At 45.2% G+C, this 27,527-nt stretch overlaps 1 protein-coding gene across 3 annotated transcripts; it reads left to right on the top strand.

Annotated features, from left to right (window-relative positions):
• The first annotated feature begins 3,886 nt into the window (after window positions 1–3,886).
• LOC108926354 (collagen and calcium-binding EGF domain-containing protein 1-like) lies at window positions 3,887–18,220 on the top strand. 3 transcript variants are annotated; one of them, XM_018739021.2, is made up of 11 exons: window positions 3,887–4,221; window positions 7,225–7,311; window positions 13,006–13,058; window positions 13,454–13,588; window positions 13,742–13,879; window positions 14,024–14,166; window positions 14,526–14,643; window positions 14,735–14,874; window positions 15,139–15,174; window positions 15,313–15,348; window positions 15,430–18,220. In XM_018739021.2, the coding sequence occupies exons 1-11, from the start codon at window positions 4,118–4,120 to the stop codon at window positions 15,616–15,618; spliced, it is 1,179 nt and encodes a 392-aa protein (XP_018594537.1). In that variant the 5' UTR covers window positions 3,887–4,117; the 3' UTR covers window positions 15,619–18,220. The 3 variants fall into 3 exon arrangements, with proteins under 3 accessions (XP_018594537.1, XP_018594539.1, XP_018594540.1); XM_018739023.2 differs by lacking the exon at window positions 3,887–4,221 and having other exon boundaries at window positions 7,235–7,460; XM_018739024.2 differs by lacking the exons at window positions 3,887–4,221; window positions 7,225–7,311 and adding an exon at window positions 9,396–10,738.
• Window positions 18,221–27,527: the final 9,307 nt, after the last annotated feature.

The following is a 27,527-nucleotide window of genomic DNA, read 5'->3' as shown; positions in this document are numbered from 1 at the left end:
GGCAAAACGGCAGCATGGCGTGCCAAAAACTGTCTAAATCACACTTCAGATTCTGTTCCATTTGCAGGCTTCATGAAACAACTGCTTAAACTCTCTGGAATTCACTTATATCAAACAAATCCATCAAGGGAAACATTGCATTTGTTTTGATTTTCTTATAAATAATAGAAATGTGCAGGTTGTATTTAATAGCCTCTCTGGTCTCCAGGTTTGACAAATGCCCTCATTTCAGACACATCTCTGCGCCCAAATTTCAGACCGCTGACACCAAATAATGGTGTTACAGTAAATAATGTGTGTCTAAATATCACAAACTGGGTGGAGAAAGAGAGGTTCTATGCCAGAAAATAATCATCTACATGAGCTGTCATTGAGTACACTCTTTCACTTTCATTTTGACTTTTACAGATGGGACAGCTGGTGCCATAATGGTTAGAGTTGCTGCTTTTGAACCCAAAGGTTGCATGTTTGAATCCCACCTTTGACTATAGTACCCTTGAGCAATGTACTTACCATAAATTTCTCCACTAAAATTACTCAGCTGTATAAATGGGTAAATATCTGTAAGTAGCTTAACACCGTAAGTCACTGCGAAGAAGAGTATCAGCTGAATGAATAAATGTACTTGTGCGTTCAACCCAAAAAAGCTGCAATATTGACCTTGTAATAAATGGCTTTTGTCAGTGTTTGTCAGTGTCTTCTAACAAAAAAATATATATATGTTAAGTGACCATACTACCATTGTGAGTAATCTGTGGAGCTTTCAATCGGTCTCACTTACTTACTGTGGGCCTTCTTCCTCCTTACCTACTGTACAGAATAATAGATCAAGTTGTAGCTTCGAATTGCTAAGGTGGTTTAAAACCAGGCTCTTGCAAGAGATCAGTGTGATGATAAAAAATAAACATCTGTGTAGACATTAGACAATATTTTGTTAAGAACCCTGGACAAGCTTGAAGCAACTGAAACTGAAAAAGTAAACTGATTGTACAACAATGTGTGACTACAGCCCTCCAAGGAAACATTTCTTCCAGAAGTAATCTGAATAATTTGTATGTACAGAAAACCAAAAGACGAGGTGTATTCTGTGAGACCTCTTCTAAAAATTCTAAAAATGAGTCCTGGATCATGTGGTAACAACAATAAAGAATGATATACCACCATTTGAAACAATTGGACTACCCTGCGATTCCACAATAACGGCTCCATGTAGTGCATTTATTCGTTTCTGTGGGACTGAAAAAACAAAGCGAGCAGGAAAGAGGGCGATGCTCTCCGTTGGGGGGAGGGATGATTGAAAACATGCGTTTGTCACAAAAGCCAAGCAACCCAAAACTGCAACACAACCACAGAACTGTTGTGCTTCGGCTTGCAATGTCACTTTGCCAAGTAAATCCAAAACTCAGTATTTCTCATAATGCTACAGCGATTTGGTTTTACTCAGCAGGTACGGTAATAATAAGGATAAGGACATGGACTTGTAAAACCTGAAGATTCTTGGAATAAAACTAACCCCAACGACTCTTGAGCAAGGTGCTCACCATGAATTACCATGAAAACCCAGCCTGATAGCCAGCTAGTTATCAGATAGCTACTCTGTTTAGCTTGTGAAAAAGGCCTCAGCTAAGGCTAATAAGCTAATAGAGTAATGCAGTATTGTACAGATGCTCCTCAACTTGCAATTGTTCAAATTACAATTTTTCAACTTTATGATGGTGAGTTGGCGATAGACATTCAGTAGAAACCATACTTTGAATTTTGAATTTTGATTTTTTTTTTTCCCCAGGGAAGCAAGGTGCGGTGCAATACTCTCTCACGATGCTGGGCAGCGGCAGTGATCCGCATCTCCCAGTCCGCCACGCGGTAGCTATATAGATAAAAAGGAGGGGTGGGCAACGACTGGCCCGTGGACCCCCAGAGGTTTTTTTCTCCCTCAACCTTCAGTTGGGAGTTTTTGTTCCTTTCCCCGGTGGCCAGTAGGTATATTTATAGCTCTATAATAAATTCTTCATTTTGGTAGCCATTGGTTGACGGTCTTCTTTGTTTGTATCAATTTTTCTTGCTTTATGCCTGTGTTAAAGCGCTCTGTGTCACTGCGTGAGAAGAGCGCTCTATAAAAAATAATAATAATAATAATAATAATACCCCCTTGTATCAACGTTGTGTTTTGTGCATCCTTAATGTCACAGAAACGCCCATCTGTGTCTCCTGCTACTGGCGAGAATAAGAAGAGGAAGGCAATTACTCTTGAGGGGAAACTCTAGTTACTATGTTTATGTCTTGTCTATAATATTCATTATTATCTTGTAATATCTTCTGTTTTTTACTGTGTTTATTGTTTAGTAACGACCGTACTGTCTTGTGCTGTTTTGCGCACGTCTTGCACACATGCACTTTATGTAGTCCTGTCTAAGTAGGTTTGTGTTGTTTTGTGTAGCACCATGGCCCTGGAGGAACGTTGTTTCATTTCTCTGTACACTGTAGCAGCTGTATATGGTTGAAATGACAATAAAGCCACTTTGACTTTGTTGAAGACAGCAAGCCCGTAATGGCCATCACAGGTGAACTTGGACTTTCGCAACTGATGATCTCGACCATCTTAAAGGATAAGAAATGATGATGTTCGGTAGGTTAGGTGTATAAAACACATTTTTGACTCACAAAATTTTCGACCTACGATGGATTTATCGGAACGTAACCCCATCGTAAGTCGAGGGCCATCTCTACTAGCTTTTTACTGGTAAATGGTACATTGGACATTGGATGATCTGTGTTCATCCCTCCTGTCCTGTAAACACCTTTAATTCACAAATGCCTCTGTATTTTGCATATTTAGTGCATCAGAACCGTCCGTTTCTTGCATGAGTCATGTGCTGACATAAAGGTTATGTAACTGTTCCCCTCAAAATCAACATGTTATTTGACCGTTGTTACTGAGGAAGAAGACAATACAAGTATTTTACAGAATGAATTTAGATTATTGCGGGTTGAGTACATGGTATTGTAATGGTGCTGAGGGGAGCTGATGTAAACCAATGTAAATAGTTCATATCCATTCCCGTATGTAGTCCTGTGTTCAGTTCTGATTGGTCGTCATGTTACTGATGCTATGTTTGCCACTGGGGGATTCTGGGAAGGTAATTGGGTGACTTCCTAACCATTGTGGGGAGTGGGGAGGCTCAGAGTGACAAGAGAAAGCCTGTGAGGGAGAAGGTGGGCTTCAGGTGCAGGTAGAAGAGTGGGTAGAAAAAAAAAAAAAAAAAAGCAAGAAGGGGGTCTGAAGCTGTGTTCTGTCATGTAGTCTTTATTATATATGAGCTGTTTTTATTGTTTTATTTTGCATTTTATTGTAAAATACATTTTAGGGTTCTGCTGATGTATGGATGAGTGACCCAGTGTAAGTAGTGTATCTAGCAGTGTAAGTCACCTTGGTGAATAAGGTGAATAAGGTGTGTGGGCTCATAACACTACATAGAGTTCATTGGAAGTCCGTTTGGAAAAAAGCATCTGGTAAACAAATGTAAATATACTGAGGTGGAGTCCAGTTACTAAGAAGAGCAGTTTTCAAAGCAAAAGCTGAGAATTTTGCTTTTCATAAGGTTTGAAAAACAAGAGGGGGAGGAGAAAGAGGACTAGTGGAAATGTCCAATAAGGACATCAGAGAAACGGTGCGTTTAGGTGCACCAGCTGAACGCGTCCTAAACTGAACAGAAGGCAGCTTCTCCCAGAAGCGCCGGATGGAGGCACGTGCAGATATGGACGCGTCGAGAATCACGGTTTTAACGTCGTGGCTTCTGATTCTGAGACACAGAGGGATGCGCTGAAGCTTTCTGACGCTGTCGTGGGTTTTTTTTTTTTTTCCCTTTCTATCTGCAGGAATCGGACGCAGCTCCCCCGCGTGAGATGTCGTGAAGAAGGCACCTGGCTGGGCAGCGCGAGGCTGTGGCGCGAGATCTGCGCGTGGCGGGGTTGCGCGCAAAAAAATCCAGCAGCGGAGGGAAGAGGAGGAGGAGGAGGAGGAGGGGGGGGCTCATGATTTAAGTGTCGTGACAAGTCAGATTTTATCTGGAAGAACGACCTGGGCGACAGAGCAGAGAAACCTGGGCTGGTAGGAGGCATGAGGAGCGCGAAGCTTTTGGAGCTGTTCGTAACGTATCTTTCTTTTGCCCCGGATTTCACTCGGATTACCGCGGTAACTTGGGACGAAGTGAAACTCGGGAGGTGAGTCGGAAATATTACACATAATAATGTCATTATCCGTGTTCGGCCCGGGGGTCACTGGCTGAAACGAAGAGATGATCTGATATGTTGAAAAGTGACTAATGTCTAATCTCATGTTTTTAATAAAAGCTGTTCGGGGAAAATACAAAAGCAGACACTTAGAAAAATCCGATTCTCCGAAGGGGAGTTTAGAGTTTTCCCGAAATCTCCGTTTTACTTCAAAACATACCGCATTTACATTTAATTTTTAACAGACACTTTTCTCAAAGCAACTACTTCCAATGAACTCTAGTGTTATGAGCCCACACACCTTCACCATGGTGACTTACACTGCTAGATACACTACTTACACTGGGTCACTCATCCATACATCAGTGGAGCACACTGTCACTCACACACTATATAGGTGAACCTGCACAGCATGTCTTTGGACTGTGGGAGGAAACCAGAGCACCCAAAGTCCTACACTGCTAAATACACTACTTACAGTGGGTTACTCATCCATACATCAGTGGAACACACTCTCTCTGTCACTTACACACTATGGGAGAACCTGAACAGCATGTCTTTGGAGTGTGGGAGGAAACCAGAGCACTCAGAGGAAACCCCCACAGATGCTGGAAGAACATGCAAACTCCACACAGACTGAGTGGGTATCGAACCCACGTCCTCTCGCACCACCCAGACGCTGTGAGACCACGCCGCCCACAACTGTATTTCAGACGTACAGTTTTTTTTCCCGCTCCAAACATAGGCCCGCACGTTAAACGTGGTACAGCCGAAGGCTGCGCTTCCATCCATGTGTGCAGTCCGCACCGTAAGGACTCGGACGGCTGTGAGTTCAGGTGGAAGATCTGTACACCGGTCCTGCTGCATCATCAGCACATGGTTCACATGTAAAACACAGTCATTTGTGTACCAGCAAAACCAAGAGTAATGCTTTTCCACCCGTTGCTCATATGATCATGTATTTTTCCCCTCGGACTGAAAATCGCATCCCAGTAAATTACTACATTACTACATCGTCTTTCACATTTTTGTTAACAGCTGATGTCTTTGTCCAAATAAATTTGCAGTGTTAGACATTGATTTACCAGTTTATACTACAGGGTGTTTTGTTTTATGGGGTACGTGGTAGTGTAGTGGTTACAGCTGCTGCCTTTGGACTCATCGGTCTCAGGTTCGACTCCCACTTCCAACTTCAATTCTCTTGAGCAAGGTACCTACCCTAAATTACCCAGCTATTGGTGAATAAGTGTTAAGTACTTTAACAGTGTAAGTTGCTTTCATGAAAAGCATCAACTAAATGAATCCATGCAAATGCACTGTTTCAGTTCAAGGGCAGAGAGATTTAAACCATGAATATCCAGATTGCAGAGCAACAGCTCTGACTACTGCACCACCTGTCCGAAAGATGACGTTTGATACCGTACTTAAGATGCAGACTGTATGTTACCTGGCCCTGAGCCCTGGGGTTTGCTTTTGTCTGCTACCTGTACGTGGCCATGTGTTGCTGTACTTAGAAGCGCAGAACTATACATGCAAGTGTGGAAAAAAAACCCAACCTGTTCCAAGTAGAATTAAAAAAAAAACAAACAAAAACATCCACATGACAACAAAAATCCTCTGTTTGCTTAAAACCAAAGCAGTACAAATGTGTGTTTAATTTTGTGCATCGTTAAAAAAGAAATCTGAACAGCAATTTTATTGCATTTTGCACAGTTGCATAAGCTGTTATGCTGAGGTTTACCATTTGGGTAATGAAAGGATGAACTTTTTTTTTTTTTTTTAAAATAAAAATTACCAGAAATAAACCAGCAAAGTATGTTTCTGCACGTAAACTTTGGTAAGCTGCATTTGGGGAGAATGTGAAGTTGAAAATCCAAACAAGTGGAGAATATTTCTGATTACTAATGAGCCATGAAGACAACATTGGGGTCGTACAGTCTATACAGTATACAGGGTACTTTTACCATATACCACCGCATAAAACAGAACATTTTACATACAACTGCATTGGCTGCTACTAAACCAATGCTGGAACTGAAGTGTTTCACATAACCATATGTCCTCCAGCAATCTGTGTTACTGGAACATATTAAATACATTTACTTCACTGGGCCAGAACATAAGCAAACCAAATGATCTGTTTAAAGGTGTCCGAGGGGGCATTTCATTTTAATGGTTCAATTTTTTGCGTTACAGCGCTTTGAACTGAGTTTATCTGGCATTGATTGACGTAATATTGAGCTGTCGAAATCATGCCTGAGACAGATATCTGCTGTAACTTGTGAAACGTGCGAAAGTGATGTTACGACCCCAAGGTCGTCTAAGGGTGCGGACGGGTATAACGCACAGTTTTCGTACCGAATTATGAATTGACGAGACAACAAATAAGGTGAATGAACGGGAGTGTGTGTTTAACGTTCTGGTGAAAGGGCAGTTAAAGTGGACAGGATGCAACTAACCCTAACCCTTGTAGACCAACCATTTCCTAACTCCAACCCGGACAAAAAAAAGAGGTCAAAACCCAACACAAACTCTTCCGCCACCTTCCTAACTACACTACTTTTACACTATCTAAAGAACACAACAAACAACCAAACAGGTGTACAAGCAGTACAGAAAGAAGCAAAAATATCAAAATTCCAACAAGAAGATGAACAGGAAGAACAAACTAGAATTCTTCGTCAACCATGAGCAAGCTGCTCCATGGCCCCCGGGAGGCGTCTTTTCAATATCTGGGAAGCTCCACCTTTCGTGGTCCAGCGAATCAGGCACATGACTCCTGGATTAATGTTGATGGACAGTTGTGATTCCAATCCAAATCAGGTCGTGGGGAAAACGGCACGGACAACGCAGTGGACGTAAAAGCGAAACCTGTCAAAGACGCATGCGCTCGTCTTTTTTGCATCAAACACACGTAGACAGTGGAGTTCGGTGGTATCAGAAGTTCCATTGTGTGTGTGTATTTTGATATTTTCCCCGAATTTCATTTTACAGCGAAGGGGAGGAGTGTCCGGAGAGCAAGATTGTGACGGAGGAGTATTCCTGTGCCAGGCCTGGGGGTCACAATGGCACCTGTCTCAGGTAACGTGCAGCAGTCTTCAGACCTGCCAGTACTATCTCCAGTGAACACTGTGGACCAGCACTCTTTACCTCCATGTCAAGAGAACATGTGACCCCTACAGAATCGAAAACGTTCACGTTTTGGTGAACGACTAACTTCCCGACGTCCGGTGAGTGAGTATCTCGAAGCATCACACCTAATTTGAAGTGGGGGAGAGTCATTATGGGGGAAGTGCATCCGTGAGAGAAGTTCCTCCCTCCACAAACCTCTGGCCTGGCACAGATGACACTGGGTCCAACAGGGAGACAGAGGAGGGACCTTCACACATTCTTCTTCTGGGAAGAAAACTGCAAGCGCTGCTTTCATTCCTCATTTGTGGTTTTTTGTTCAAGGCAGAGAAACTGTTCACACAATCTCCATTTCAGCTTTCGCTGCCATAATTCCAGCACACACACACACACACACACACACAATTGTTTTGTCTCTCGCATTTTGTGTGAATCGTATTTTCACCGCAGAGCGGCCACATCCTACTGGGTACCGTGGGGCAAAAAGCATGTAATGATTCCTGAGCCAGTGGATCCATAACCACAACCACTTTCAGCTGTGTTTGCGAAGGGTTCTGCCTCGTCGACACACCCGTGAACTCCTTCGCGAGGCTGCAGATGCTTGGCCTCGTTTGTGGTTCTGTGCTATAAACAGGCCCCGTGTCCCGTTACCCGGAGACAGAGAGAACTGATAAACAACACAGGATACAGCTTGGACCGCACAAAGTACCATCAGAAACAGGGCGGTGCGTTAACCGATGGCAGCACGGCGAACTGTAAACGGGAGTTGTAAAAATCCGAATCGGACATCGTTCCGGCTGCAGGTGTGTGTCACGTCGCAGTCTCTCGTTTCTCTCGCCGGGTTCAGCGCCGTTTAATTTTGGTGGAATTTATAATCCTGCCAAAAAACATCAGGAGCTCGAGGGGTTGTAAAAGTCGGTGGAGCAATGACTACAAACATTTTATCTGGTTTATTGTCTTTTCTAAGTCCCTCTTTCTGTTGATTTTCTAGCTGTCGAAAGCAGCTAATGCAGTGGTGAATGACTTGCGACCAGGGTGTAACATATAGATTTTAGGAGGATCGACTCCGGTTCCACTTTTTTAGAGTTACACAATCTTATGTCAGTAAAAACACTCCTTGTGACTCTGATTGCTGTGGCTAGCTGAGTAATGGTAAAAAAAAAAAAAAGTTTTGTTTCAAATCCACATGTTATGAGTAAGCGCGACAGCCTCACAAATGCGTCCAAGTGTCTTCAGATCCTCTGGAGGGAGGAAAGACCTGACGTTAAGTTCAGATTTTTGTGAAGAAAATGAGAAAACCTTTCTTTCCTTCGCTCGGACTTTCAAAACTGTTATTGTAATAGAGTGGTAGCCAGGCGGCCCTGGTCCAGGAACGGTACAGCCCCTCTCCCCAGCTGATACCCCACGCAACAACATACTGGCCCAAGTGTGTGAGTCAGCTGAGTTGCAGATCTCCATACCCTTTGAGACAGAAAATATGTTCCTACTTTTAGGGTTTTCACCTTCATTTCCTTGAGATGTTCCAAGATCTGTTTTTCCCTCCATTTTTGTCCCAGGATATATGCAGCTGGGGCCTTTATAGCCATCAACCACTCACGAAAAAGTGCCATCACCCATCAGTTTGTTGTTGTTTGACATGATGAATCGTCTGCTGAGGTGGACTTTTTGGAGGATGTATGCATGCGGGAGTTGAATCTGGCATCACCCCTCCAGATTTTCCCACAAACGAGAAAAATCCTCAGAAAATTCTCAGAGATGCACCTTGGTAGAAGATACAGACAATGCATTGTCATTTTATTGTAATGGCTGCGAGGAGGACCTATGTAAGTTAGTGTACATAGTGGTCTTAGTGTCTGTGCCTGTACATGGTGTTGTGTGTTCTGTCGTGCGTTCTGCTCTGATTGGCTGTCTCACCATGTGTCCTGGGTTTGCGCCTGAGGGATTCTGGGGAGCCCAGTGAGGGGTCTCCAACCATTGTAGGGAATAGACAGGTACAGAGAAGCATGGGGGACGGACGTGTGTTTGAGAAGCCTTTCTCGTATTGTCTGTTGTGTTTTTTGTCAAGGATGCTACTAATGACATGTATGTTTATAATAAAGAGCCTTTGTTCAGAATCCTGTTTCCAGTAGACCTGCTGAGGGTTCCAGCATTATGCTAACTGCACGTCTGGTCATAAGCAACAGTGGAACTAAAACTTTTCATATATCAGCTATGCTATACTGAGCTCCTTATCCTGGTCTTTTTACAAAGATAGATTTCACCTGGGCAAAGCAGGTGCTGAAGAAAATGGTTTTTATGCTACTTCAGACTGGACAGCCATGCACACAATCCATTGAAGCCTGCTGGAAAAGGTTCTGGAAACAGTACTGTTTAAAAGGGCCCAAGTTTATGCTAAAGGGCAGTGTGTTTGATGGGTTTTAAACTTGAAACCTCCTGGTCCCAAGTTCAGTAACTCTGGCTCCCTGTCCATTACTCAAGGCTGTGAACGGAATGCCTGCTACCTGCAATTTGCACCTTTCGCTGTTGAGACCAGGATGTCTGCCCCAACTGTGCCTCTTCCTGATCACGTTTCCGTGGGTTCTCAGGGTCTCGATCTCCTCTTTCATTAGCACTGCATGAGCAGTCAGTGGCTCAGTATATGGTAAAGTACACATCACCGAGCACAGGAGAGGTAGAAGGAAACTGGGGAGGTTCCAGACTGCAGTTTCACATGAGAATCTTTTGATCTAAGCTCACCTTGTCTGGAAAAGACGTTCATATCCTTCCCTCGGGAGGAGACACACAGTTTTGGTCAAACAAAGTGGCTCCAGTTCAGGTTGATTTGAGTGGCAGGAATTAGTGTATAACCCTTGGACTTGGGGGGGGTGCTTCAACATTACAACTATGACTTATAGAAAAAGTTGACAAAGGCATCCAGCAGGTCTCACAGAGTCATACAACAGTTTTCATTGTCTTTGGATCGTTCTAATAACTTTAGAAGATCTAGGGAACAAAATGCTCAAAAGCAGGTGGGGGGCTGGCTTTGATTTCACCGCTTAGGCTGCAAGATGGGTAACAGGGTCCAAACGCTTGGGTCCCATTTTATTTTTTATTATTCAAGGACTCTGTGTCTGTATTAGGTCTTCCAGGGCTCCTTTGTGGTTTAGCCTCTAAGTGACATTCAAGTACAAATATGGAACATATCATGGTGTCATCTGTCAGGAATACTGTGCAGGATTTTTTTTTTTTCACTGCAGCCACAACACTTGGACGAGACGGACACACTCCCCCACACCATGTGTTTCCTTATGACTCAGGGAGGATGTGCAGAATGGCCGTGTACCAGCTGACTCAACTCTTACACCCAACGAGTGACTATGAGGACATGAGTGTTTCAGAGGTAGCTGCTGTGTCATAAGCTTGGTCATTTACCGCACAAAAGGTGATCGTAACATCCATCCCACTAGTATCCAGCATTTAAAAAAAAAAGCACACTATTTGTATGGCTGTTGCTTCCTTCTGTTGAGTAAAAGTCTAATTAAAACCTATTTTGACCCTTCAAAACCAGTAATTCCTATTTATACATACACATGTGAGTATTTTCTTCTCATTTTTCTTGGCATGACATAATTAAATTGTTCCTTTTTTGTTATTGGCACAGCGAGAGTTTAAAATGATAGCAAACAACATCTAACAAAATTAATTTTTCATGGGCATGCTGTTTGAAGTGCGGAGGACCAGATGCGTTCTGTTTTTTTGTGTGTGTGTGGAAAAAAGATCAATAAAAAAAAATGAACAGTCATACATAAACAGGCTGTTGCCAGAACTTGAGTTTTAAAATGTTCTTTGGAAAACAGAGCTTTCAAGCTTTTGGACAGGAGTCCTCCTCCTTTCTCAGCTCATTACCTCAAGCACCAGTAGTTGGCTGGGATCTGAACTGAAACATCCCATCTAAACGACCCTCTGTCTCATTTCCTGGGCTGAGAATTTATCACTCACCAGCCCGGACCGCTATATCTTTGTTGTGTTCACTCTGTCTCACTTACACGGAATGCTCTAGAAACCATGCAGCTCTGCAGTTGGCCAGGGCCCCAACCAGGATGCACTGGGAGTCTTCATGTGACTGGAACCAGCTGATGTCCAGTGACACCCAGATAGCACCAACAGCGGTGGGAGATGATGGAAAGTGCTGTGAGAAAAGAAGAAATGAAAAGTGTGGCAAAACAAGGCTATTGATTGATTTCACTTCTCCACCCTGATATTTGCTTGCATGGGAATGCAAAGAGTTGGCCTTCCTCAGTAATGACAGAAATGTAAATGTCGCCCATAAATAGAAGAGATTCTGCATTTCTGAGTTTTATAGTGAAGGACATTACAACTTCTCTGTTTTATTTTTTTAGCATGAAGAGCTCAGAGCTCTAACTTTAGGTCTGTTTGTGGAACTTCATCCCCAATAATCCCAGTTGCATACGCTAACAGACTCTGAGGGCTCCACTTGATGCCCCACCGCTCTTTTCCGTTTCAGCAGTTCACGTTCGGGTAAGTCACAGAGCTACAGGCAAGAAACCATAACGGGGGAAAAGCCCCGAAGTGCCCCTCCCAGTGGGGCACCCCTGCAAAAACACATAAGCTTGTAAGGTGATCTGAGCTCTGGCTCGGGCCTTCATGTCTCATCTGACATTTGCTGGACCACTTCTGTGCTGATCTTGGCCACGGTTTGGCAGTCTAGGCCTCCACGCACAGGCCCTTGGAGGGGGGAGCTGACCGGGGCATGGGGGTGGGCTGTCTGTGGCGTTGAGCCACCTGAGACCGGCGGAGGGGAGCGCACAAAGTCGATCGGATGTCACATGAGCCGGATCAGCAGAAACAATCCTGTCTGGTCGTCTGGCCTGAAGGGTCCACTTCCCTCCCCCACACAAAAACAAATGCCTAGGATTAGCCCAAGAAACAAATTCCTCACTTCTGCCCAGAAGGGGCGGCTTTTACTGGCACGTGAAAAGTGAAGAAATGCACTCGCATGTCCTGCAGTGCTTGGACAGCTTTGAAGAACTTCATGCTTTATGCGCCATTGGCTGTTAATAAGCTCGGCGGATGGTCGTGGACCGCCAAGCCAGGATGTTGTGGGACCACCCCAGAGCTGCCTACAGGGGGCACTGTTCCCCCCCCCTGCAAGGAACAGGCAGGCTACCGCTGAAAAAGTGTAATATGTGACTGACAGGTTGTGGTTTCGCATATCAGGAGTAGAGCTACTGCTGTGGGATTTTGGCTGCAACACGTCTGAGAAATTAGTGCAAAGTCACTGCCAGGAGAAAATGACACTTTATTAATTCAGATTTGGCTGAGACTTTTCTCCAAAGAAACTTATCGTGTTAAGCTACTCAGCATTATTTACCCATTTATACACCTTGGTAATGTTACTGGAGTAATTTAAGGTAAGTACCTTCCTCAAGGGTGCTACCCATGGAGGAGTGATTTGAACATGCAGCCTTTGGAGCCGAAGGCAACGGCTCTAACTGCTACTGTACCAGCTGCTCCCACATCACTGCATCTGTTGGTTCTGTGGACTGACTAACTGTCTGAGTCTCATCAGTGTGCTGGTTTTCATGCCTCTTGGGTGTGACTGGTTGGTTGACACTGATCTGACAGCTGAAACTCTGTCTTTTCCAGGAGGAGATGCTGTAAAGGGTACAGGTTTGTGATGGGCCAGTGCATACCCGAAAGTAGGTAAAAAATACACCCGATTTATCACACCACTGTCTTTGGCTGAGATATAGATGAAGGAAACATATTTAGCCTTGTGGGACTTGTCAGTTTATATACAGTTAATCTATTTATTCTTTCTGGTTATAATTTCACGGGTGGAAGTAAAGTGTCTTCAATTTTGAAAACCTTGGTGACTGAAAAACACTTTATTGCAATGTGGTTCAAAGATTCCAGTATTAATCCTTCCATCCAGTGTAAGTAAAACTCTGCAGACCCATAGATAATTGTGGAGAGGTTGGAAGGAAGGAGGGAAGCTAGTTTGCATGAAGAAGAAACCGATCTTTGATTAACTGATATACGAGGCCGAGTGATAGGAGGCACGACTGTGCAGAGCCCTCTGACTGTCCCCTAGGTGTGGATGTGTGCGCAGGATCCCCATGCGAGCAGCAGTGCACCGACAACTTCGGACACATTGTCTGCACCTGCTACCCAGGGTTCCGCTTTGACAGGGAGAGACACCGGAAGCACCGGCACCCCTACTGCATCGGTCAGTTCTTGTCTCCTACCTCCAGGGCCCGGTAACACAAAGCCCTCCATAGAGACTCCTTGCAGGTTGTGTGCTGTGATCGTTCGCACTGCTGTACTTTACCCTGTTTGTCGTCACGGATGAGGGCTCCCTGGCCTCATGTTGATCCCGCAGATGTGGATGAGTGTGAGGAGTCCGGCGGAGCCGTGTGCGAGCAGCGCTGCGAGAACATGCCGGGCAGCTTCCAGTGTCACTGTCACCGTGGTTACATGCTGGCCCCTAACCGGCGCTCATGTGTGCCCCATCACAACAGTGAGGAGCCCCTGTGTAATTTAAATGGTTAAATGTGAAAGCTTTAGCTCTGTATTAACAGGTGTCAAACTGACCACCTGTAATTTCAAGATCCTTTGTTGAACTGCTCCGCTTCCCTGTCTAACCACCATCCTGTCTTCTCAGTATCCTCATCTAGCTCCCCAGGGAAATCAGAGCGGACAATGACGGGTGGATCCTGCTCACTGACGTGCCAGGACATTGCCAGCATGAGGGATAGCCTGGTCCAGCTCCGGTTGCAACTAGAGAACCCCTCAACTCCAGGACAGGTGCGGCTGACTGCACCATTGGCAGTAGTAGACTGCAGTGCTACGTGTAGGTGGGGCGTTACTTCACAGGCCACAGTTAGGTGCAGACAAGACGTGAGTGTCAAAAATGATGGTTAAAAAAAGTCGCAGGTAACCTGAGGGACACCTCTGGAAATAGGCAAATAAAAGTACATCAGAACACAACGAAAGCATGAACGATGTTGAAGGAGAGCGTTGAAATTTCCCATAGTTACTGACCTAAAAGACCTCACTATTAGACAAGAGTGCACAGCAGCATGTGGTGCAGAATATGTGGTCATTCTGTTACAGCAGATACAGTGAATGCGGTGATATTTCCCCTCAATCTCTTTGTTTTGCAGCCACTGTCACCCGACAGGGCCAGTGGAGACAAACTGCACCCCAGGTGGGTGCAGAAGGAGCCTGAGGCCTCTGCCATATCTGGCCCTCCTGGTGCTCCTGGACCGCCTGGGCTCCATGGTACATGTCTGCTTCCTTTGCTGTCCATCTGCCTATGTTACCCACCACAGATTTCCGTGGTTTTCTCTGACCTCTCCTATGTGCCTCACAGGACTCCAGGGGGCACCAGGAGAGAAAGGAGAACCTGGACCCAGGGGTCTTCCAGGTCCTCAGGGCCCACGAGGGATCATGGGCCCAATAGGGCCAATGCCGGACCTGGATCACGTCAAGAGGGGCCGGAGGGGTCCTGTGGTGAGATTGCTGCAAACTCGTTCTATTTACATTTCTACTCTCTCAGTACATCAACAGAATCCCTGAAAAAGCTTCAGTGTGTGCCAGGTACAAGGGTGCAAGAAGCTCATTCTTTCTTAGGTTACCAGTAAGTCTGGGTAAATGACTCCTCAGGGTAAGAGTACAACGTGATCCAACCTTGGAGGGTACAGCTGTAGTTCGCAACTGAGTTGCGTTTTTTGCCGTTCTGCTGTTCTCCCTGATTTCTGCTGTTCTCCTCTACAGGGTCCTCCAGGTGCACCTGGGAGAGATGGGCAGAAGGTGACGGCACTTGTATCTGTAGACCATTCCTCATGTTTGGTGTCCTCAAAGGACCTCTTGTCCTAGGTCTTCCAAAAGAAGAAACTGACAGTGTAGCCTCTGCATGGGTTTTTAATGTTGTCTATCTGTCATCCACAGGGAGAACGGGGCCCTCCTGGACCAAGTGGCCCACCGGTAAGCATTACCACCAGGACCCCGGGTCCTTGGCTTCTGCAGTCCACTCCACACTTAATTTTATCCTCTTCCTCTCTCTAGGGACCCCCTGGCTCCTTTGACTTTCTGCTCCTGCTGATGGCAGACATCCGCATCGACATAATTGAGCTGCAGGAGCACGTGTTTGGAAAACATCGTGACATCTCGCTGGATGCTCCACCCCCTCTTCACGGGGACACTGATCTGGAGGAATGGGAGTCGGGGCAAGAGGAGCTCATGTTCAACACTTGATGTTTGGAGGCACATGCACAGTGCTTGACAGAAATGGATTGTCATCAAAAGAGAAAAAAGACTTGCACATATCCTTAAATGCATTTATTGTTTGCAGAATATTATCTCTAAAATGGGAAGAAGGTCCAGCTCCTGACCAGGAAACCTTCTGTTGCTATGTTTCTTCATCCATAGCTGACAGAGAGGAGCTGTAAAGGACAGGGGTAGCGCCTTGAACGCACAGCTTCTCGTAAACTTATGTGAGCGTGTGCCCTCTGTCCACTTGTGGGCCGCCTCATCACCATTAACAAAACACCTCTAAACACACAACTCAGCAGTGTGTCTTTGCTCAGGGTCCCAGGCACATTGGCATGTCTCTGTGATCATCCTGGAATTACAAACTGAGCAAAAGCCTCAGTACAAAGCACTTGTAATCCAAATTGTTCATCTCCGCTTTTTCTTTCTATGTCAGCGACATACCGAAGGCTTTTTAATTGTGTGTTTGCACAGACCTAAGACGTTCCAACAATACTGACAAGGGACATAAAGACAATTCTCTGAATCTCACACTTCTTAAGAACTCTTTGTACATTGAGTGTGCTGGTTCTCTTTTTAGTCTAAGTGGCACTCAATGAGTGTGTCCTTAGAAGCATCTGCTGATGTCTCAGCAGCTCCTCACTGACCCTTCTGAAGCTTGGATGGCTCGCGTTTCCCATGAATCGATTGTGATTTGTCGCTTTTCATCTGATGATACAATGTCAGGCTCTTGAAAATAAGTGAGGGCAAAAAAATGGGTTAGCACCAGAAGGATAAATGTACAAAGGACCAGGATTCATTTGCAGTTAGTAAATCACAAAGCCTTTTTTGCGCTGTGATTTACAGAGCTCGGAGTGAAAAAAAAAATGTGCTGTTTGTAATGCTAAATATTCATGAAAACTTTGTGTTGTCATTTTTGGGTTCTTCCAAGGGATGCCTGCAAGCGTGGTATTAAAACAAGCCAAGTCAAGCTATGATGCCGTTGGACCGTATTGTGGAATAACATCTGCTAATCAGAAACAAAAATTCTTAATATAATGCTTATGCCAAAAATGGAAAAAATGTACTGAAAACTACATGAAAACATAGAACAAATTCATCAGTGAATAACCAGCTGTTTGGCCTGGATTCTGCATGTAGGTTATTCAAGTTCTGCTGTTACCCTTTCCCCAGAAGATTAAGAGCCTTGCTTGATGTGGCCAAAGATATATCGTTATATATTGATATATAAAGCAGCTTCTGCACCTAATAACACCCTTGGTATGTACACTCTGACTTGAGTGTGTAGACATCTGACCCCCAACCCTTCAGTTGGTATGTGACATGGAGACCAAAATGCAGAGCTATTCTGCACATTTCATACAGACAGTGCCTTTCATACTGTATTTTTTTATATTTTGTTTTTCTGAAGTAACAATTAAGTCCATTGTCCTTTGGCCCACCAAGATTGTTTAGCATAATAGGACAGAGGCTCTTTCATCACAATTTATTTGCTGGTGTTCAGAGCTGTGTCTAAAAAAATAATGGCTTTGCCCATGGTCTGTGGTACAAAAGTGTAAGTACCATGTGTTGCTGCCCAATGTGAAGATTTCTGAAGGCTCAAAATGAAACAAAGGCTGTACATATTTGAGACCCATGACAGAAATGTAATGTTGACAACAGCTTGGGGCGGAGATTCTGAGTCCTTTTGCGCATGACCTCCTCGAGCTTATAATCAGTATCCAGGAAATTGATACTGATTATTATGTTTATGAAAATGGGATGGAAAATGAAATGGAATGAAAAGTGAAAATTTGGTTTTCCACTTGGAAAGTATGTCTTTAATCAAAGAATCATTGGCATGCTCTACATTAAAGCAGTCAGTATTGCAAAACCTGATCAATCTGACCTTCGAGAACTTCCGTAATTTATGTTTTGCACTGGATCAGCAATATGTCCATTGGCAGCTCTTTCTTCCCTTGTACCAAGCCCAATATGGTTATATTGCTTGGCAACAAGGAGCCAAATCCGGCAATTAAAGGGCTGCTGTGGTGTCATCGATAACCCTGTTTCCTCATACCGGATATTTTTTTGCTCTTTTCTACTTTTGCTATGTATGACAACACATAGATCGTGGTAGTTCAGTCAGGTTAGTGTCAGTCGCACACACAAATACTGTACGTATGTACTGTGCATATAAATATTGTACATACCCAGCTGAAATCATCATCTATGCATGAAAGAAGAAATATGACATATCAGAAAGGTTTCTTTTTTCAGTCATATGCTGCTATTTGCTTTGGCCAGTAGACCTATCCAAAAGCAAAAGAGCCACTTCAAATCCAAACCACATATGTGCAAATGCCTAGGCATCAAGGGGAAAGGAGAAATTGACTTTCACATGAGACTGAACACAAAACAATCCAGCAACAATCCAATCCAAGAAATTAGTAGCTAAAATAAATAAGCACTCACAATCTGTACAAATCGAGTCTGTTCTGAACTCTGTGTGTCAAAGCATACAATTTAAACACAGTAACCTTATCTTTTGAAATAATGCATTCTGTGTACTGTGGAGCTAAATACAGTGCCTTCAGAAAGTATTTACCTGCCACTGAGTGTACATGTTGATTAAATAAATATTATTCCTTTAGACGAGACTATTTCCAGTCATTACTTCTTCACCCCTGATCACGTGCCGGTGTCGCTTGACCAAAATCTTGCCAATAGTAAGACCAAAATCGTCCAACATATTGACGAAAACAGAACTGCGAAATTTATCAATTGCATGAGCAAATCTGATTTTGGAACGAGCACAAATACAGATCACATGGTTTTTGGATATAATTCAGTGGAGAAATTCGCCTTAGATTCTGCGGTTGTACCAAAAACTAAACTTATTCAAACTATAAGAAACTCACCGTGGTTCCACGAATCAACTTGTGTTATGAAGTTAGAATGTGGCAAATAAGAGAGTGAAGGGCGTTCAACGAAACTGCACATCATCATTTTATAATTTTTTATGTTGTTGAGCATTGTTTTCCTATGATAAGACTTGAGGAGGGCAGCCAATACTCATACCATCACCCCATGCTGACTGAAGCTGATGATTCCCTGCCATGATGGAAAAGACGTACATATGTGGACTGGGGCATCAAGTTAACACTCAGCTACAAGGTTATTAGTTGTAAATTGACTTAAAAGTCTTTTTTAATCTAGAATTCCCAGGAGGTGTGTACAACCACTGGCACTTGGGCCCCCAGAGGTTCTTTTTCTCGCTTAGCATACTTATAGCTGTAATAGCTGCATGGGTAATGTGCTCTAGTGTATAGTCGATGGGTTTATTTGTTTCATTGTTTTACGCCTTTGTTCAGCGTTCTGTGTCACTGTGTGAGAGGGGCACGCTATAAAAATAAGTTGAATTTAACTGAATATTGGATTGGCATGGTCTGGGTTCAATCCTCGCTCAGTCTGTGGAGTTTGCATGTTCTCCCTGTGTCTGTGTGGGTTACCTCTAGGTGCTCTGGTTTCCTCCCACAGTCCAAAGACATGCTGTTGAGGTTCCCCCATAGTATGTGAGTGACAGAGAGAGTGTGTTGCACTGATGTATGGATGAGTGACCCAGTGTAAGTAGTGTATCTAGCAGTGTAAGTCACCACAGTGACTAAGGTGTGTGGGCTGATAACACTACACAGAGTTCACTGGAAGTCGCTTTGGAGAAAAGTGTCTGGTAAATAAATAAATAAATAAAAATGTGTCATTGACTGTTTAGGTAGTCTACCAAAATAGTCCATCTGTACTAGAAGGTTCAGATTTAAACACTTACTAAATTGAAGTTAAGCAACCGATCACAACGAAGCAACTTTCCTCACGGCCGTGCACCATATTGAAAACACCAGCAAATTGATCACTTTGTTCTTAACCTACAGACTTTAATTACTCTGTCATCTTTGACTATAATTATATTGCATGGACATTGATCGCTTTTCCATTTTGCAATATTCTTCATATGTGTTTCAGTGTCGTTAACTCGATGGCACCAATTTTGAAATTTGTTCAAAAAAGTGGACATGGACCATTTTTCCTTCTGCATCTTCAAGAGAATGGACAAAATATGTGACCAACTATGGTACTGCCATGTCTTCTGAATATGCTCACTTGTCTCGTCGCTGATTAGTCTTCGCATTAAACAAAAAGCCTACTCATTATATACGTTATGGATATGTTATCAGCTATTGTCAGCTAACAGAACGTTTACATTTTGATTTACGTATATCAGGCAAACAAAAAAAACCAGTGCGTTCATAGGCTACTACATCTGCTATACAACAGACATATAAAAATAATGGAGGTCAGCCAACAACCTTTCAGGAATTTATGTTGGATTAGCAGAGCTCGGTCATATCTTACGCCAACCACTAACCCGACTCCCAAGGACAGCCATGAACTGGATTTCATATAAGAAGAAGCAAAAACCAGGACGTCCAAAGATCATATGGAAAAAGACCTTCGTTGAAGACCTTACGGCCATCAACCTGTCATGGGATGAAGCCGAGGCTGCTGCAATTGATCGAGTACGATGGAGAGCGCTTTCTGCCCAATGCGCCGAACAGCGTGGGAGGATCTAAGTCTAAGTCTAAGCAGAGCTCTATAAGTATCGTGATAGCACTCGGAAGAAGGACGGTTCAAGCATTCTGTAAACTCCCCAGGCCTTAGGCATGAAGCCTCTGCACTGCCACCTTGCTTCCCTACTTTATAAGCTGCTCACTGTACGGGTCAAGGGAGTAGGTGTCACACACGTTTTTGGAAGAGCATTGCCTGCAGACCTGAAGGCCACTTGGCTTGGGTGAGGATGGTTCTTACATCTCTGCTGATATCTGTCTCCTCCATCCACCTTTCTCCTGGCGAGCATCCTTCTCACGATTGTTTTCTTCATTGGCACCACTGATAAAAATTGGTTCTGCAATACATTTCAGTTTTAAATGAGTTTTTTATGCTATTTCATGTAAAAACTCATTTTACTTTTCTGTACTCTTGCAAATTTTGCATTTAAGCCACTGCCAGTATAATCTGTCAGCATAATTTATTGGTCTCTTAGTATTACCTGATATTTGTCAATATCTGAGTTGAGCAACAATATTTGCTGTATGATCTTTATTTTTCTGTTTTTTCCCTCAGCTACATGTTTTCCAATAAATGAAAGTCATTTCTACCTACAGCACATGAATGCATTGTGTAAAATTATGGGTTAGAAAGCGAGGATTTTTAAAGTTTTTTTTCCCCGATTTCATAATTACCATTGCATTTCACCTAAAGCCTTGGACATTCATTCACGATAGGCCTTGTGGTCCATCCAAAAATCAAAACAACTATAATCAAAGTAATACATTCATAAATTTCAATTAATAATGTTGTCCATATAAACAAGCAGTTTAACGTTGCAGACGGGCGCGAGTTCCGCAGGCGTGCCGAAACCCGTATAATCAGTAGCAGTTGCAGTAAGTTGTCCTGTAACGACAGGTAATCCGTGGCACACAGCGGTCCAATTAAGTGTCATATAAAGCGATAGGAGCTGTGTTTTGGACACAAGCCACATGAAGCACATGTGGGAGGGCTGTTCCCAAGCAACATGATCCACCCTGATGTGGGAAACACTTGGGGGGGAAAGCTGAGAAACCCCAGCAGCACCGGGTTCTTTTCTAAAGAACAGTGGGCAGTGAGTCGGGGGGGGGTGGATAGTTGGTTAGTTGTTCTTTTTATTCTGTGCAGTCGTACTGCTTGGTTCTTTTGATACATGTAGTAGCACGACTGGCATTAATTACAGTTCTAAAGGATGCGTGCTGGCCATGTCACTCTCGGTCTCCTGGAAGATATCTAGCTTAGATAACTTTCCTTAGGCTAAACAGGCTCGGGGGGGTGTCGTGGCGCAATGGGTTTGGCTGGGTCCTGCTCCCTGGTGGGTCTGGGGTTCGAGTCCTGCTTGGGGTGCCTTGCGATGGACTTGTGTCCCCTCCCCCTCCGGCCTTACGCCCTCTGTTGCCGGGTTAGGCGCCGCTTCACCACAACCCCACTTGGGACAAATGGCTTCAGCCAGTGTGTGTGTGCAAATAACCAGGCTTGGGTTTGTTCGCAAGGCCCTGTGGGTTGTAGCATAGAGGGTAAGCCATGCATGGTTATGTTCATTAGAAACTCAGTGATATAACCAAAATGAAGAGGGGGGTTGAGGATCTTCTATACCAGGGTGCTGCTGTTTTCTTAGACCTATGCAAGTATTTGGTCTGATTCTGGCCGCCACACTCATCAGTTGACAGGTGTAGAGTTAAAGCAGCTGGCAGGTAAGCAGATGGAGGGCAGAGCGGTATGGCGTAGGGTCCTCCAGTTAGGACCCTCTCTGTCGCATTGCTAGCAGTATCATCTGGCACATTTTTTCTATCCTACTCTCACCTCCACAGACCCTAGCTTCGTGCTGACTCTGTCTCAGACCTGGGATGAGTGACCCCATCCCCCCCAACCACTTCCACCATTGTCTACTTCCATCCAGCAAACTGATGCAGGGCTTAGGGTCTGGTATCCCATCAGCCAACGCTGTCAGCTCTGGGCTGTTGCAATACTGGGTTGTTTTCAACGTCTGGTATCTGTGGAACTCTGCAGCCTTGTGCAAACAGAGCAGTCACTGTGAAACACAGGCTCCCGCTTTCAGAAAGTACGAGTCTCAGATGAATTGTTCTTTATTCATTTTACTCATGCTTTTCTGCAAAGTGACTTACAATGTGAGTTTTGTCCACCGGACAGTTATTTACCCATTTATGCAGCTCGGTGATTTATACTGGAGCAATTGAGGGTAGCTGAAGTTCCTTGAGGGGGCCCAAGGGAGCGGTGATATGGTGGCACAGCAGGTTTGGCTGGGTCCTGCTCTTTGGTGGGTCTGGGGTTCAAGTCCTGCTTAATGTGCCTTGTGATGGACTGGCACCCTGTCCTGGGTGTGTCCCTTCCCCCTTCTGCCCTGTGTTGCTGGGTTAGGCTTTGGCTCACCGTGACTCTGCTTGGGATGAGTGACTTCAGCCACTGTGTGTGTGTGTGTGTGTGTGTGAAGTTCTTTGATTAAAGGTATTACAGAAGGAACAAAAAATTCAAACCCAGAACCTATGAGTGGAAGACAATGGCACTAACTACTATCCTCCCCCAATAATACAACTTAACCCTAATCGCATTTAAAAGGGATCATTTTACAGCTCAAAAAACATTGGTTTTTCATTGAATTCCACAAAATATCTCATTTAGCCGGCAGAACAAACGCGGCATTGCATTTAGCAAAACACACTTAAAATTACAAAGGTCTGTCAGCTTCTACTAAATAAATTAAGAAGAAGAAACATCAGTGAGATGACAGATCGTTTTGACACAGAGAAATAGTGATGAGTAGTTGGAAACACATTGTCTGAAGCCGCTTGTCCCGAGCGGGGTTGCAGTGAGCCGGAGTCTAACCCGGCAACACAGGATGCAAGGCTGGTGGAGGACATACCCGCAGACGCCAGTCCATCACAAGGCACCCCAAGTGGGACTCGAGCTCCAACCCCACTGGAGAGCAGGCCCTGGCCAAACCCGCTGCTCCCCCTCTCCCCCCGTGATGAGTAGTTAGTGTAAAACAAACAGCATAAGTCAATGTCAGTGCTCTCTTCTTGTACTTTTGTTCTGTGCCAGCTGGCTGGGTGGTGGCTGAAAAATCTGTGTGGAAGAGAATGAAGACAGAGCAGAGAGGCCAAAAATGGAAATGCAGAGGAGGTCTGATCCACCGCACTGATACCCGCTGGCTTTGGGGTTAAGGTGTTGCAATTTGAAACCAAACATACAGGAAAAATTTGTATCATTCTGAGAGCAGAAAACACATAATGAATCCAGGGACATGCAAATCATGAGACACTTGCAGGTGAAGAAAAGGGAATAATCGCAACATTGATGACAAAATTATTTGCTCTTTTCAAATAGGGCTGTGACACCAGTCCCAGGATGTAATTAAGCACAAGAATATTTTCAGCACACGTCTTCAAGTCTCTCGGTACTTTCATCAATGTGCGCATGGAATCAAGTTAAATTGAAGGTACGTGTTTTCATGAACTCGGGTTTGCGAATTTTGTTTCGGTGTTTTTATGGGATGTCATTTATATTCATATATTTTACATTCAGAAAAAAACGTTTTAATTCGTGTTTCTGACCTCACAGTGAGCGAAAATTAGTTATTTCTTTAGAAATAAAGCAAATTTTCAGTCCCTTCACGTAGATTTCATTCCCACAGAGTCTGTCTGAAAGTCAAAGACATAAGGTTACCAAAGGTACTGTCATGTTTTCATCTGGAAGTAGAAGGCAGACTCAATTGCGGAGTACACAGGAGTTTATTTAGGGACAGGACAGGAACCGTGGTCAGGGACCGGCGTGGGTCTTCGTACTGCAAACGTCGTTAACCAGGAAATCCAGAATCGTGATTGTGTGCCCATTGGAGCAGCATCTTTCGTCTCCCTGGGGGAACATATTGCTTACCCACCAGTCCTCTGGGAGGCACAGTGGACAGATCTGGTTGCTGTCCTTGGCTGACATCCCATAGTACGGGCCCCACCACACAGGTCCTGGGCAGGATGTAGTCAGGTTCACCAGGGGGTGGTCTTTCCTCATGCAGGGTGCGAGAGAGCATCCGCTTTGGTGTTTTTCGTCCCGGGCCTGTAGGTCACTGTGAAATTAAACCGAGCAAAAAAGAGCACCCACCTGGACTGCCGAGAGTTTACGCGTCAGGCACTCTGCAGGTACTCGAGGTTCTTGTGATCTGTTAATATCAGAAAGGGATGTTTTGCACCTTCCAACCAGTGATGCCATTCTTCTAATGCCAACTTCATGGCTAACAGCTCCCGATTCCCGATGTCATAGTTGCGTTCAGCAGGAGACAATTTCCTAGAGAAGAAGACGCAAGGGTACATTTTCTCCGGCTTACCCTGGCGTTGAGAAAGCACAGCGCCTACCCCAGTCTCTGATGCATCCACCTCCACGATGAATGGGAGTTCAGGATCTGGTTGGTGTAAGATGGGCGCTGAGGTGAAGCTGCGTTTGAGCTCATCGAATGCCTGTTGAGCCTCTGGGTTCCATGGGAGTCTGTATGATTTCGTTGCTGTTAATGCAGTTAGCGGGGCAGCAATCAAACTGAAATTTCTTATGAACCGGCGGTTGAAGTTGGCAAACCCTAGGAATCGTTGTAAGGCCTTTGTAGTGGTCGGACACGGCCATTCTAACAATGCACGTACCTTACCCGGATCTATGGCGACTCCATCCGGGGTCAGTATGAAACCAAGGAAGGAGATTCTCTGTCGGTGGAACTCGCACTTTTCCAGCTTGACATACAATCGGTTCTGTAGCAGGCGCCGTAAAACCCGTCTAACCAACTGAATATAACTGTTAAAATCCTTGGAAAAAAAAATCAAGATGTCATCCAGGTATACGAGCACCCCACAAAGTACCAGGTCCCCCAGCACATGATTGACAAAGGCCTGAAATACACTCGGTGCATTGGCAAGCCCAAAAGGCATGACCCGGTACTCATAATGCCCCATGGTCGTACTAAACGCGGTCTTCCACTCATCTCCTTCTCGGATACGTATCAGGTTGTATGCACTCCTTAAGTCTAGTTTTGTGAACCATTTTGCATCACGAACTTGTTCTAGAGCGGCTGTGATCAATGGCATCGGATGAGGATACCTGATAGTGATGCAATTTAGGCCCCGATAGTCTATGAATGGTCGCAAACCCCCGTCCTTTTTCTCCACAAAAAAGAAACCGGCGGAGGCAGGAGAAGTGGAGGGTCGGATGATACCGGAGGCGAGCGCCTCTGTGATGTATTGTTGAAGCGCCTGCTGCTCAGGCCGTGACAGGGGATAAACACGACTACGGGGTGGTGTGGTACCTGGTAACAGATCAATTGCACAGTCCCACGGGTGGTGACTAGGTAGCTCGGCGGCACGACTGCGGCTGAAAACTGTAGCCAGATCTTGGTACTCGGGGGGGGTACCTGGGCAGGCCGTGCAGATTTGTTTCCCTCAATGGAGGTGGCCCTGCAAGGTAACCTCAGGCATTTTCCCCTCACACTGAGTTCCCCATGAAGTGAGGTCTCCGGTGCTCCAATCAAAGACGGGGTTATGACATGCTAACCAGGGAAATCCCAGAATCACCGGAACCTCAGGGGTGGAGATCAGATAAAACTATTATTTCATGGTGGCAAGCCCCGATCATCTGAAGTGGGGCTGTCTGGGAGTGTACAAACCCTTTACCTAGGGGTTGTCCATCTAACGCATTAATCTTAAGGCGCTGGGGACATTTTTCTACAGGAATCTTGTGGTACTGGGCGAAATTAATGTCTATAAAGCTGCCTGCTGCCCCAGAATCGACCAAAGCCTGTATGGACAGGCTACCCACTCCCCAAGACAAGGTGATGGGTACAGTCATACGGTCACAGTGGAGGATCCCACTCACCTGGGCTCGGGGACGGACGGGACACTGAAGACGACGGTGTCCGGGTTCCCCGCAATACAGGCACAGGGCTTCTTGGAATCTCCGCCTTCATTCAGTGGGAGACAGGCGTCCCCGTCCTAGCTGCATGGGCTCCGCGGTGCTGCACTCGTTGCTGGTTTGCTCCGGGGTGGCGCGGTGCCGTGGTTCTTTGGTGCGCACGGCGTTGTCGACGGCCACTGCAGTGTCAATGAACTGATCCAGGGTCCATTTGTCTCCTCGGAACGCCATCTCTTTCCGTATGCGAGGGTCTAAACCTCTGCGAAAACTAGCCAGGAGTGCTGACTTGCCCCAATCACTGCGGGCGGCTAAGGTGCGGAACTCGATGGGGTAGTCGGCCACCATTCGTTCCCCCTGTCTGATCTCGAACAGTTTTTCCACTTATGCTGTCATCTGACGGGGTAGCCCAAACACGGCTTGAAACCGGGTCTTAAAGTCTTCATAGGTCGACTGTGAATTATACCCCCAAGTGGCCGTGGCCCAGTCTAATGCGCGGCTGGCAAGGAGAGACATGATATAAGTAATACGGCTTAGGCTAGTGCCGTACACCTGAGGCAGGCTAGAAAAAACCAGCTCACATTGCATCAAAAAACCCGCGCAGCGAGTGGAGTCACCTTCGAAGCGGGCAGGTGGCAGGAGACGCGGGTCTTGAGGCGGTGGATGCTGGGACAGCGGAGACGGTGGTGTTGCCGGCAGCTGCTCTGGTCTGGAGGCGGTTGCGGGGGCGGTCTCCACCGCAGCGAGCATACCTTGCTCCTGCATTGTTCCGACTACGGACTGGAAAGCCTCCACGAGGCTATTTAAGGTTTGCTCCATCGACCCTAAACGGTTACCTTGTGCAACGAGTGCCCTCTTGACGCGATCGATCTCCGCTGAGTCCGTTCCGTTCGCAGAACTTTCTGCCATGTTTTCGTCCGGAAGTAGAAGGCGGACTCAATTGCAGAGTACACAGGAGTTTATTTAGGGACAGGACAGGAACCATGGTCGGGGACAGGCGTGGGTCTTCGTACTGCAAACGTCGTTAACCAGGAAATCCAGAATCGTGGTCGGTGAATACAGGCAACAGGTCAAACACAAAAACACGGATCAGAACACAGGAAGGTAGAGGTCACGGGAGAAGGACTCGGGTGGGTGGACTGGGAACAAGGATGAGAAGCGAGGAGCAGGATGACTCAAACAAGTGAGCTGTGTCAGCGAACAAGGTTCCACCTCCTTCTCTGTTTGTTTCTGCCTTATATCCTGCCAGGTCCAGGTGTATCTGATTATGGTGATGGCGTGGGTGTGGCAGGTACAGACAGTATTTACATTACATTTACATTTATTCATTTACCTGCATAAAGGTTCATCCATTATTCTCCAATTTCTAATCA

This window comes from Scleropages formosus, chromosome 7, assembly GCF_900964775.1.
Source record: "Scleropages formosus chromosome 7, fSclFor1.1, whole genome shotgun sequence".
Classification (NCBI taxonomy): Eukaryota; Metazoa; Chordata; class Actinopteri; order Osteoglossiformes; family Osteoglossidae; genus Scleropages; species Scleropages formosus.
This window is presented reverse-complemented; position numbering and strand designations above follow the sequence as displayed.